Source organism: Euprymna scolopes, chromosome 29, assembly GCF_053919585.1.
Source record: "Euprymna scolopes isolate OS-2025 chromosome 29, ASM5391958v1, whole genome shotgun sequence".
In the NCBI taxonomy this organism is placed as follows: domain Eukaryota; kingdom Metazoa; phylum Mollusca; class Cephalopoda; order Sepiida; family Sepiolidae; genus Euprymna; species Euprymna scolopes.
In genome coordinates this window covers 61,634,654-61,649,007 of record NC_136510.1, presented here as the reverse complement: position 1 = coordinate 61,649,007, position 14,354 = coordinate 61,634,654, and the positions used below count along the sequence as shown (strand labels likewise).

The window sequence follows — 14,354 nt, the reverse complement described above, 5'->3', positions numbered from 1 at the left end:
AATAAAACAACATTTAATATGTATATATTATGTAAATGAATAATATAACCGTGATATTTATATATACATTTAATATTTATATATTATATACCTTAAAAAACAACAGTGAATATGTATATAGTATATACATTAATAAAAAAAAACATTTAATATTTATATATTATATACATTAATAGAACAAAATTTTATATTTACATATACATGTAATATTTATATGTTATATACATTAGTGAAACAATATTTACTATTTATATAATGTACACTTTAATAAAACACAATTTTATATTTATATATTATATACATTTATAAAACAACATTTAATATTTATATATATAATAAATAATTATATATTACATACATTAAAACAACAACATTTTATATTTACATATTATATATATTTAAAAACACCATTCAATTTTTTATATATATATATATAGATGTAACATCTATATATTATATACAGTAATAAAACTATATTTCATACTTCTATATTATATACATTAATAAAACAATATTTAATATTTATATATACTATGCAACCTATTAAAACAATATTTAATATTGATATATTATATACATTAATAAAACAACACTTCATATATATATACATACATTTAATATTTATATATTATATAAATTAATAAAACGACATTTCACATTTATGTATTTAATATATAAGTAAAACAACCTTTAATATTTACATATACAAGAAAAATAATATAATAAATATTAACTTTTAAAAAAAATACATTATATATGTATACATGCATTGCATATTTATGTGTACATTTTATATGTATATAATATATACATTTATAAAACAACATTTAATATTTATATATTATATACATTAATAAACAACATTTAATATTTATATATTATATAGATTAATAAAACAACATTTTATGTTCACATATACATTTAATATTTATATATTATATACATTAATAAAACAATATTTACTATTTATATATTATATACATTAATAAAACAAATGTTTTTATTTATATGATATATACATTTATAAAACAACATGGTATATTTATATATATATTTTATATTTATATATTACATACATTGAAACAACTACATTTTATATTTACATATTATATACATTAATAAAACACAATTTAATATTTATATATATATTTAATATCTATATATTATATACAGTAATGAAACAACATTTTATATTTACATATTATATACATTATAAAACAACATTTAATATTTATATATTATATAACTGATAAAAACAACATGTAATATTGATATATTATATGCATTAATAAAACAACACTTAATATATATACATACATTTAATATTTATATACATTAATAAAAAACATTTGATATTTATATATTACATATATTAATAAAACAACATTGTATATTTACATATACATTTAATATTTATATATTATATACATTCATAAAACAATATTTACAATCTATATGTTATATAACTTAATAAAATACGATTAAATATGTATACATACATTCCATATATATATATTTACATTTTATATGTATATAATATATACATCAATAAAACAAAATTTACTATTCAGATATTATATACATTAATAAAACAACATTTGATATTTATATATGCATTTAATATTTATATATTATATACATTAATAAAACAATATTTACTATTTATATATTATATACATTAATAAATAAATAATATATATTAATATAAAATAAATAATGTATTATTAATATACATTAATAAAATAAATAATATATTTTTAATATACATTAATAAATCAATAATATTAATAGTAATAAATATTATACTTATATAATATATATTATAAAACAACATTTAATATTTATATATATATTTAATATTTATATATTACATACATTAAATAACAACTGTTTATATTTATATATTATATATATTTATAAAACACTATTTAATATTTATATTTATATTTAATATCTATATATTGTATACATTAATAAAAATATTTTATATTTATATATTATATACATTAATAAAACAACATTTAATAATTATATATTATATACCTTAATAAAACAACATTTTATATTAATATATTATATGCATTAATAAAACAACACTTAATATTTATACATACATTTAATGTTTATATAATATATACATTAATAAAAAAGATTTAATATTTATATATTATATACATTAACTAAACAGTATTTAATATTTATATATTATATCTATTAATAAAACAAGAGTTTATATTTATATATTATATACATTAATTAAACAACATGTAATATTTACATATACATTTAATATTTATATATTATACACATTAATAAAAAAAATATTTACTATTTATATATTTTATACATTAATCAAACAACATTTAATATTGATACATACATTCCATATTGTGATGTACATTTAATATGAATATATATATACATTAATAAGACAACATTTAATATTTATATATAATATACAATAATAAAACAAAATTTAATATTTATATATGCATTTTATATTTTTATATTATACACATTTATAAAAGATTTAATATTTATATATTTATGTGTACATTTAATATTTATGTATTATATACATTAATAAAATAACATTTAATATTTATATATTATAATATATAAATATACATTTATATGACAATATTAAATATTAAATATACATTTATAAAACAACATTTAATATTTATATATTATAATATATAAATTTAATAAAACAACTTTTAATATTAATATATTATAAATATTTATAAAACAAAATTTAATATTTATATATTATATATATTAATAAAACAACATATTTATATATATATTTAATATTTATACATACATTTAATATTTTTATATACAGTTAAAATTTATATAATGTATACATGAATACATGATTATTTTATATATATACACTTTTAATATTTATACACTATATACATTCATAAAAAGAATTTTTATATTTATATATACATTTGATATTTATATATTATATACATTAAAAAAAACAACATTTAATATTTGTATATGCGTAAATATTTGTATATTATATGCATTAATAAAACAACATTTCATATTTATTTATTGTATACATAAATAGAACAACATTTAATATTTATACATGTATTTAATATTTATATATTATATACATTAATAAAACAATATTTAATATTTATATATGCATTTCATATTTGCATATTATGTCATTAATAATACAACATTTAATATTTGTATATACAGTTAGTCTGTATATATTATATACATTAACAAACAACATTTAATATTTATATATACATTTAATATTTATATATTATATACATTAATAAAACAACATTTAATATTTGTATATTATATACATTAATAAAAACTTATTTAATATTTATATATTATATACATTAATAAAACAACATTTGATATGTATATAGTGTATACATTAATAAAACAACATTTAATATTTATATATACATTCCATATTTATAGGTACATTTTATGTGTATATAATATATACATTCATAAGGCAACATTTAATATGTGTATATTGTATATATTAATACAACAACATTTAATATTTATATATACATTTAATATTTATATATTATATACATTAAGAAACAATATTTACTATTTATATATTATATACATTAATAAAACAACATTTTATATTTATATATTATATACATCAATAAAACAAAATTCAATATTCATATATATATATATTTAATATTTATATTACATGCATTAAAAGAACAACATTTAATATTTATATATTTTATACATTAATAAATCAACATTTAATATGTATGAATTATATATATTAATAAAACAACATTTAATATTTATATATACATTTAATATTGATATATACAGTGATAATTTATATATTATATACATTAACAAAACATTATTTAATATTATATATACTTTTTATTTTCATACACTATATACATTCATAAAACAACATTTAATATTTATATATTATATACATTAAAACAACATTTAATAATTTTATATGCATTTAGTATTTACATATTATGTCATTAATAAAACAACATTTAATATTTTTATATACATTTAATATTTGTATAGTATATACATTAACAAACAACATGTAATATTTATATATACATTTAATATTTATATATATTTTTTATACATTAATAGGGCAACATTTAATATTTATATATTATATACATTAATAAAACAGCATTTAATATTTATATATTATATACATTTACAAAACAATATTTTATATTTATATACAGATTAAAATTTACATACCAGCTACATTAATAAAACAGCATTTTGAATTCATATATTATATACATTGACAAAACTACATTTAATATTTGTATAATTCATGCATTTATAAAAAAAACATTTAATATTTATGTATACATTTAATATTTATATATTAAATACATTAATAAAACAACATTTTATATTTGTATTTTATATACATTAACAAACAATATTTAATATTTATATAATTTATCCATTTATAAAACAACATTCAATATTTACATATATATTTTGTATTTATATAATAGATACAATAATAAAATAATTAATTACTTATATATTATATAACTCAATAAAACAACATTTAATATTTATATATATACATTTAATACTTATATATCCATGTAATTTATATATATGATATACATTAATAAAAGAACATTTAATGTTGATATATTATATACATTAATGAGACAATATTTAATATTCATATGTACAGTTACTATTTATATATCATATACATTAATAAAACTTTTAATATTTATATATACATTTAATATTTATATATTATATACATAAATAAAACATTTAATATTTATATATACAATTTATATTTATATATTATATAAATTAATAAAACTACATGTATTATTTATATATTATATACAGTTATTAAAAAACATTTCATATGTATATATTATATACAGTAATAAAACAACATTTAATATTTATATATTATATACATAAATAAAACAGCATTTATACTTATATATACATTGAATATTTATATATTATATACTTTAATAAAACAACATTTAATATTTTATAGCATATACATTAATAAAACAACATTTAATATTTTTATATTTTCTACACTAATAAAGCAACATTTAATATTCATATATACATTCAATATTTATATTTTATATACATTAATAAAATAGCATTTAATATTTATATATTATATGCATTAATAAATCAACATTTGATATGTATACATACGTTTAATATTCATATATTATATACATTATTAAAACAATATTTAATATTTATATATTATATGCATTAATAAAACAACATTTAATATTTATATATACATTTAATATTTATATATTATATACATTATTAAAACAACATTTAATAGTTATATATGATATGCATGAATAAAAAAAAACATTTCATATGTACATATATAGTTTAGTATTTATACATTTTATTCATTAATAAAACATAATTTTATATTTATATTATATATACATTTATGAAACACCATTTTATATTTATATATTATATACATTAATAAAACAACATTTAATATGTATAAATACATGTAATATTTATATAGAGTGTACATTAATAAAACAACATTTAATATTTATATATTATATACAATTTTTAATGTTTATATATACATTTAATATTTATAAATTATATACTTTAATAAAACAACATTTGATAATATATATATATCCGTTTAGTATTTATATATTATATAAATTAATAAACAACATTTTATATTTATATATACATTTAATATTTATATATTATATAGATTAATAAAACAACATTTAATATTTATATATACATTTAATATTTATATATTATATACATTAATTAAACAACATTTAATATTTATATATACATTTAGTTTTTTTATATTACATACATTAATAAAAGAACATTTAATATTGATATATACATTTTGTATTTTTATATTATATAAAACACCATTTAATATTTATATTATATAAAACACCATTTAATATTTATATATACATTTAACATTTATATATTATATACAGCTATACAACAACATTTAATATTTATACTTACATTTAATATTTATACATTATATACATTAATAAAACAACATTTTATATTTATATATACATTTCATATTTATATATTATATACATTAATAAAACAACATTTTATATTTATATGTACATTTAATATTTTCATATTATATACATTAATAAATAAAACAACTTTTAGTATTTATATATACATTTAATATTTATATATTATATACATTAATAAACATTTTATATTTATATATACATTTAATATTTTTGATATTATATACATTAATAAACAACATTTAATATTTATATATACATTTAATATTTATATATTATATACATTAATAAAACATGTAATTCTTATATATACATTTAATATTTATATATTATATACTTTAATAAAACAACATTTAGTTTAAATTTTAGAAAGAAGAATGATAAACATATTTAAATTTTTAATGTTTTATTTTGGAATAAAAGAAATAAACGGTTGTATTTTGCTTAACTCAGAAAATAAAAACAGGAAGTAATATTAGGTAACTTTGTTTTTTTTTTGGGTTTTTTTTTTTAGGAAATGGACAAATATAGCAAAGAAAACATAGACAGAATTATAGTCACGTGTTTTTTTTTTTTGGGGGGGGGGAATATTTCATGTATAAAAATCCCGTGTTCAAAATGCAAATGGGGAGAGGCATTTTGATTTTTGATTTTTATTTTCTGATGAGAAACGATATTGTTTTTTAATCGTTATCTCCGAATGGTCTCATGGAAATTGACCTAAAAATGATGGAAACGAAAAATGTGATTTGAAATTACAATATACTTCAGAACGTATATTATGAGTTTTTCTATCAAACAATTGGTTAAAATGTTTTAACACATACATACACACTTATACACACATACACACTTATACACACATACACATATAATATTTGCGCAAAAATAAACACAACAAAATATAAAATTAGAACATTATATTGTGTATTTCATACTGCATTACAATTGTTCCATAACCATTCGGAAATTTTACAAATTAAATCATTTAAAAATATTCCAAAATCTTATTAATATTTTTTTAAATAAATCAAAAGTCGGTAATTGTTCATATACCAATAAAGTTTAAGTCAGAATAAGATGGCTTAATTTGTAAGCTTCAAGATTACCAATTTTTATAATCAAGCATTCATATTTTATTTTCACAAAATCAAGGCAACAAAGATCGGGGTTATAGCAACAAGTTGTGTATTTTCATGATATGTATACGATCCCTTTCTAGTCTCACACAAAAACATGCGTTCACATCTCAAACCATTTTTCTTGTCATACACATACGCGCACACAAACATACGCGCACACGTACACACACGTAGATATATTCACGTTCGCGTACCTACACTCACATTCATGTGCATACACACACACGCTTACCTACACACATGTACGCACACGTGCGCACATATGGACAACGTCACTTCCCTTTAAAGAAAATCCACACATGCGCAAAAGACCACCGGAAACAACTATAAAGGCAAGAGACATAATCTGCTTCCTTCTTTTCAGTTCGGCTTCCGACTTGAGAGGTCGATTGACCAACCGGTTTCTTTTGGGGCACGCGCGCCTGCGCGCCTCACGTCACCTGCTACTATGTGTGGGGGCAAGATTCAACAGACAGTACTTACACCTTACACGCTTTCTATCTTCATGAACTGGATTGACTTTCTCTCTATATATATACAGTGATGATCATATTTATTGGCACGGTAAAATAAAAGTTAAATTTTGTCTAATAAATTCTAAAAAAGGGATTAAATTAAAGAAAATAACAAAGTATATTATGTATTTTTAACTGGCCTTTCCGATGCAGCAATCGGATTTTAGAAAAAATAAATAACAAAGGAACAACAAACATAATTGCAAAAAACCCTTGTTCAAAATTATTGGCACGATTTATTAAATAATCAATTGTATAGCCTTTGGCCTTGATTACCTTCCTCAGTCGCTTTTCATAGTTTACAACCAAGTTGTTGCACTCTTCAGTAGTAATTTTAGCCCACTCTTCCTGACAATAATCCTCCAATTGAATAAGATTCTTAGGCTTCCTTTGCATTACCCTCAATTTTAATGTTCTCCATAAATTTTCAATTGGATTAAGGTCTGGGCTTTGTGATGGCCACTCCAAAACATTAATATGATTGTCCTCAAGCCATTTCTTAGTCAGTTTAGCCGAATGCTTTGGGTCATTATCTTGCATGAACCACCAACGACGACCAAGTGAGAGCTCTTTAGCAGAGTCTTTCAGGTTTTCATCCAATATTTTAACATAATCTTCCTTTTTTATGCTACCTGTGACCTTAACAAGTCGCCCTGGTCCAGAGGCAGCAAAGGATCCCCAAAACATCAAACTGCCTCCACCGTGCTTCACTGTGGATATGGTGTTCTTAGGCAGGAAAGCTTCGCCAGATTTTCTGTAAATATAAGACACTTTATTATGGCCAAATAACTCTATTTTCGTTTCGTCAGTCCATAGAACACGTTTCCAGAATGCAACATCTTTATCAATATGACGTTTTGCAAAGGCTAGCCTTGCTTTCAGGTGCATAGGCTTCAATAAGGGAGTCTTTCTCGGATGACATGCTTTTAAACCAGCTCTCTTCAAAACTCTACCAACTGTATGTCGAGATACATTCACTCCAGAGGTGCTCTGTTCATCAACAATCTCCCCAACAGAGATCCTTGGGTTTTGTTTTACTTGTCGAACAATTTTCCGTTCATCTCTTGGGGAAAGAATCCTTTTTCTCCCTCTACCCTCTAAACTCATAACGTGGCCTTGCGATTTGAACTTGTTTATTATGGCTCTAACAGTGGATTTGGGAAGGTTTAGCTTCTTTGAAATCTTATCATAGCCCTCCCCATTGGTATGGCATGCTACAACAAGCTTCCTGACGTCTTCGCTGTGTTCCTTAGTTTTAACCATGGCGATTGAAAATTATAATTTAGTCACTTATAATAGTTTAAATAAATCGCTATCTAAAAATTATCTGAAAAAAATTATTCACTGAATTAGCGTTAAACAAGCATAATATGGCTATAAAAAAGTTCAGAAAGCACGTAAACCGGAAATTGATTGATATTATACTGATACTAAAAGAAAAACAAAGCCGTGCCAATAATTTTGAACAAGGGTTTTTTGCAATTATGTTTGTTGTTCCTTTGTTATTTATTTTTTCTAAAATCCGATTGCTGCATCGGAAAGGCCAGTTAAAAATACATAATATACTTTGTTATTTTCTTTAATTTAATCCCTTTTTTAGAATTTATTAGACAAAATTTAACTTTTATTTTACCGTGCCAATAAATATGATCATCACTGTATATACAACAATAGACTTTCCTTCTCACCAGTTAACAGCGAGAGACGCACGCCAAACTAAACACGTGCTGTACCTTTTTCTTTCATTTGTTTCTTCACAAAATAAATTCTAGTTCGTTTAATTCAATAAGCGCGTTGTTCGTTCCTTTCTAAAAACAATTCATTTTTCCTATTTTGTACGACTGGGGGATATTTATAATGCATCCACCAGTCCACTACATATGTTAAAATCGTTTCGTGACCATTCGGACAATTTCAAACAAATAAATCTAAAACTCAAACTAAACTAGTATTGAATGAAAAATAGCACTAACTTACTTTGTTTTACTTTCTAGAATGAATTTAAATCACAACCCATCCTATGGAATAAAAAATTAAGTAAAATATTAGATAATTGGAGTCGCATAGTATACGTAACTATCATAAATGGAGTACAACACATTAGGGACATAGGATCTTAAGTTAGTTTTTGGATATTGTGTATTTTCATAAGAAAATACACAATATCATGTTCTCATTTTATATTTTGTTTCCTTGATTTCTGTAAAAAAAAATGATATACATGCTTGATTATGAAAATTGATAAATAATTGAGTCAATTAATTTTTACTTCGATTTTATATTACTTTGATATGAACATTACCGGAATTTTAATATATTAAAATTTTGGTTAAAAAATATTAATAAGGTGTGTATATATATATATATATATATATATATATATATATATATATATATATATATATATATATATATAACACGCATAGTTATTTGCTAAAACTTTTTTCTGTTATAACTCTAGTTTGTGTTTGCAATTTTGCCTGATTTTGCTTGTAAGTTATATCTCGTAAGGTTGAAAAATTAACAACTCATGATTGAATCCATTTTTATCAAAGTTCAAATTACTCCATACAAAAGTATTGGATGCATCAATTTAATATTTTGTTGTGTAGCCTCGGTCGCTTTCCATAGTTTTTTTTTACTTATCGTTATCCGCCAGTACTTCTTTCACTGGCCCTCTTTCTATGAACATCTCTTCAACAACTTTCGTTGCCTCTTCTCCCGTTTTTACTCTAATTTTCCACCATATCGCTACTCTCTCATGTTCAAACTGGATTCAAGTATGAGTTTTTAATTTTCCTTCTACATAAAACAAAAAAAATACGAGATATTAATTGCCATGATAAACATGTTTTGGCGAGAGCTATCTTTGGATTAATGCCTTTTCAAAATTACTTTCTAAAATTACAGCAACTCATAACAATCAACTCAGATTACCTAAGAATCTTATTATCCGTTAGGTTTTACATACATACATACATACATACATACATACATACATACATATATATATATATATATATATATATATATATATATATATATACAGAGAGAGAGAGAGAGAGAGAGAGAGAGAGAGAGATAGATAGATAGATAGATAGATAGATAGATAAAGTTGTAAAAATATTTTTTTCAGAGAGAAACAACCTATTGAGATAGATGAAGTTCTATCTGATTAAAAAGAGCAAATTCTAAGAGGAGATAAGAAGATAAGTATTAAAGTTAAATTAGAACTTTATTATATTATCATGTCAATAAGGTTAAAGATAATCACAATAAGTAAAAGAGAAATAAGGGGAAAGCATCTTTAGGCCATGACATTTCAAATCTAAATGCTTCTTTTCAAAAGAGGAGAAAAATCAGCATGATACAAAAATAGGGCAAAATAGAAAACACCAATTTCATATACATTTTACGTTAGAAATGGACAAAGGAGATACAATGAAAGGAGAGTGAAGACAAAATTGTCGAAGGTAAATGAAGAAGGATGCTGAGTAGGACGGGTATTGGCTAGAAAGAATATTTAATAAGAGAAAAAGACGTAGATGGTAGTTAGGGAGAATAAAAAAATAAACATTGAGAATTTCATATTTTTATTCCCTCTTTCTATCCCTAGCTATTTTCTACATCTTTTTGTCATGTTGAATATTCTTTCTACCCAATTCCCATCCTACTCAGCATCCCTCTTCTTTTGCCGTTGAAATTTTTCTAATGCTCTCACTTCCCTCATCTTCAATATTCATCAGTAAGCTTTTTAGCTATTTTAGTTCTCATTAATTTAGTTTCCTCGTATTATTCCATATTTGAAGATTTCTTATCAACAAGATTCGGAATCTCAAATTTTAAATATATAAACAAACATAAAATAAGAATTTTTACAATTCGTGTGTTTATGTGGAAGTTATTAAGTGAATGTACTTTGATGTGTTATAAATTATTTAATATTTGAGATATTTTATTTTTTTAAATTTCTCTGTTACTAAATCTAATAATGTCTAATTTTTCGTTAAAGCAAAGAGAGCATGTGCGTTTAAAGATCTGCATGTACTAAGTCTTCTAATTATTTTCTCCTCAACAATTGGCGTTTTAATATTGTCGATTAGGGACCAAAGCATGATGCTTCCTTTTATAATTTCTAGAATGGAAAAACATTATTAGTGTATAGTATCTCATATTACCAGCATTACCTACAATAAAACATATATTTGTTAGATCTTTTTCAGTTATAATTATTTTAAGATAGATAAAGAATGATAAATACTTAGTTGTAGAGAGAAATTATTTTCAATTTTACACTTGCAAATTATTTTAACAGGGTAAAAAGATAAAATACATTTTGTAGGTATTTTCTTGGCGTTGTTGTGGCGCCAGCTTCTTCACCGCGACCCCTTCCAAGGTAAACAAAATGTTTGTGAAATATTAAACAGTTCTTCTGCTCGGTTAATGTCGGCGCGTTACTTGCGGAAAAATGGTTAATTAAACTGTAGGAGCACCTTTTCAAATCTATACGTTCTATAATTGAATACCCCTCCAAAAACAAAAGAACATAAAAGTATGTTTTGTAAACCGCTCGTTAAAACTTACTGACAGTATTATTGGCGTCCTAAATTATGAGATGAAAAAAATGAACGAATCTCTTAATAAGAAAAAACAGTTGTCTCCCTCAGAACAATGACAAATTTTAAAACAGTACCATTTTCTCTTGTTTAAGTATTTTTTTTTCTCCATTCCAGGAAGTTCAAGAAATTCATTTTCCAAAATCTTTGAATTCGACTCATTCGTTTCTATGTGTCGCTATGAATGAAAGTCCAGGTTCCAAGAATAAACATCAGCCGGAAACTGACAGTTGTACAGCTGCATCTCTGGAAATTGCAACAAATAAATCTCTGTAAATACAACAATGAATACAAAACGCCTAATGATAAGAACATATTCAATTGCAATTAACTGCCCTTGAATTGGTGCCATTTTGTTTACTTTTCAGATAACTTCAAATTAATTTCATTGATGAAAGCTTAAAATAAAAAAGTGGCTATTGAACAGAATTCTAATTGTTTATTTGATTTTCGAAATCATTATTGCATTATTATATTATTATATAATTCAATGGCCAAAAGAGTTTTCTCATATCTACTGAATTGTGGCATGATAATTCATTTGTGTAAAGTGCCTAAAAATTGTATGCTATTGCGAATAGTCGAAGGATAAGCTGTGTCATGATTTGTTTGAAATTTAAAAAACACCCAGCATATTTTGTCACCATTTTAGTACAGACATGATGTCTTTCTTGATCTAAAATACCTTTTAACCAACAATAATATTATGCATTTGAAACACGTTTAATAAAAAAACGTCATTTTATTAAATAAATTAATACGATAACATGTTATTTTGCATGTCATGCTTACATCTTTTTTCTTTCGAGTGACTGTCGTTTAATTGTTATGCCTTTCCATTTCTTGTAGTAATTTTACCAAGAATTCTTCATAAGTTTTGGTTTTGGTTTCGATTATAGCCGAAGGACCCAAGTTATATATATATTAGGGTTGGGACGATTAATCGGAATCGGAATAGGGAATCGGAAAAATCGGAACTTTTTGGGATATCAGAATCGATATCGGAATCGAAAAAATTATAACCTAATTTTCGATTCCAAACCAATTCGTCTCATTTTTTTTTTTTTTTTGACAATAAAAATGAAACAAACACAAATTGTTTTTTATTAGAAGTTGTTCATTTATAACAACATTTTTAATCAATTACAAGGAAAACATTTGAGAAAAAATATACGTGGAAATTTCCCGGGGGTTTATGTAATAATTTGAAAATTTACAAAAAAAAAACAAATCTCTAATAAAATATTTATAAAATATAAAAGAATCGGAATCGGGAATCGTATCGGAAATTTAGAACAGAATCGGTAATTGGATTGAAATCGAAAAAAAAATTTTGGAATCGTCCTATATACATTTTTTTTCATAAGTTGTGGTTTCGGTCTCGATTCAAGCTGAAGCACTCCAGTCATATGAATATATTTCTTTATTTTTTAAAACCACAACTTAATAATATATAAGAATTGATAGAAAATTGACTCTACAATAATATATACAACAAAATATCATATTTAAGCATATTTTACGATCGGGCTACGCTCGCCGTTCTTGTTAGATTAGATAAATATTTTTGCAGTTTTAACAAAAGAGCTACAATAATATCAGGGCGTCACCATTTACCACGGAATGCCAACATTAATATATTACATATGAAAGAGTCCGCTGTAGAATTTCCATAGGTTCCACTATTATTTTACTTGTTTGAAAAAAAAATGTTGAATGTCCCGTAGGTAGAGCCTAGAATTTTACAATTGCAACTCCATGCAAAAAACCTAATAAAATTAAACTAATTTCTCAATTTAAGTCTAATCAAACTTTAAAAGCAAAAGGAGATTAACAAACATCAAATAGAAACATCTACTAAAATCAAAATAATTGGTAAAAATCAATAACGTCTTAAGAGCAAATCAAAACTAAACCAAATTAAAAAAATGCAAATAAACTAATTCCTCTTTTCAACCGATTCAATATTTTAAAAGTGGAAGATCCTAAAGAACAAAG

The 14,354-nt window shown here is 21.8% G+C and overlaps 1 protein-coding gene across 9 annotated transcripts in view; it reads left to right on the top strand.

The window, feature by feature from the left end:
* Window positions 1–13,129, top strand: part of LOC145252666 (cilia- and flagella-associated protein 337-like) — a 482,634-nt gene extending 469,505 nt beyond the window's left edge. For 8 of the 9 annotated variants that reach the window (XM_080112445.1, XM_080112446.1, XM_080112443.1 and 5 more), the window contains one exon: window positions 12,474–12,782. In XM_080112445.1, coding sequence (XP_079968571.1) covers window positions 12,474–12,632 — 159 coding nt within the window. In that variant the 3' untranslated portion in view covers window positions 12,633–12,782. Of the gene's footprint in view, window positions 1–12,473 lie in introns of all 9 variants that reach the window. The other variant, XM_080112440.1, reaches the window with a different exon arrangement.
* The last annotated feature ends 1,225 nt before the right edge of the window (window positions 13,130–14,354 follow it).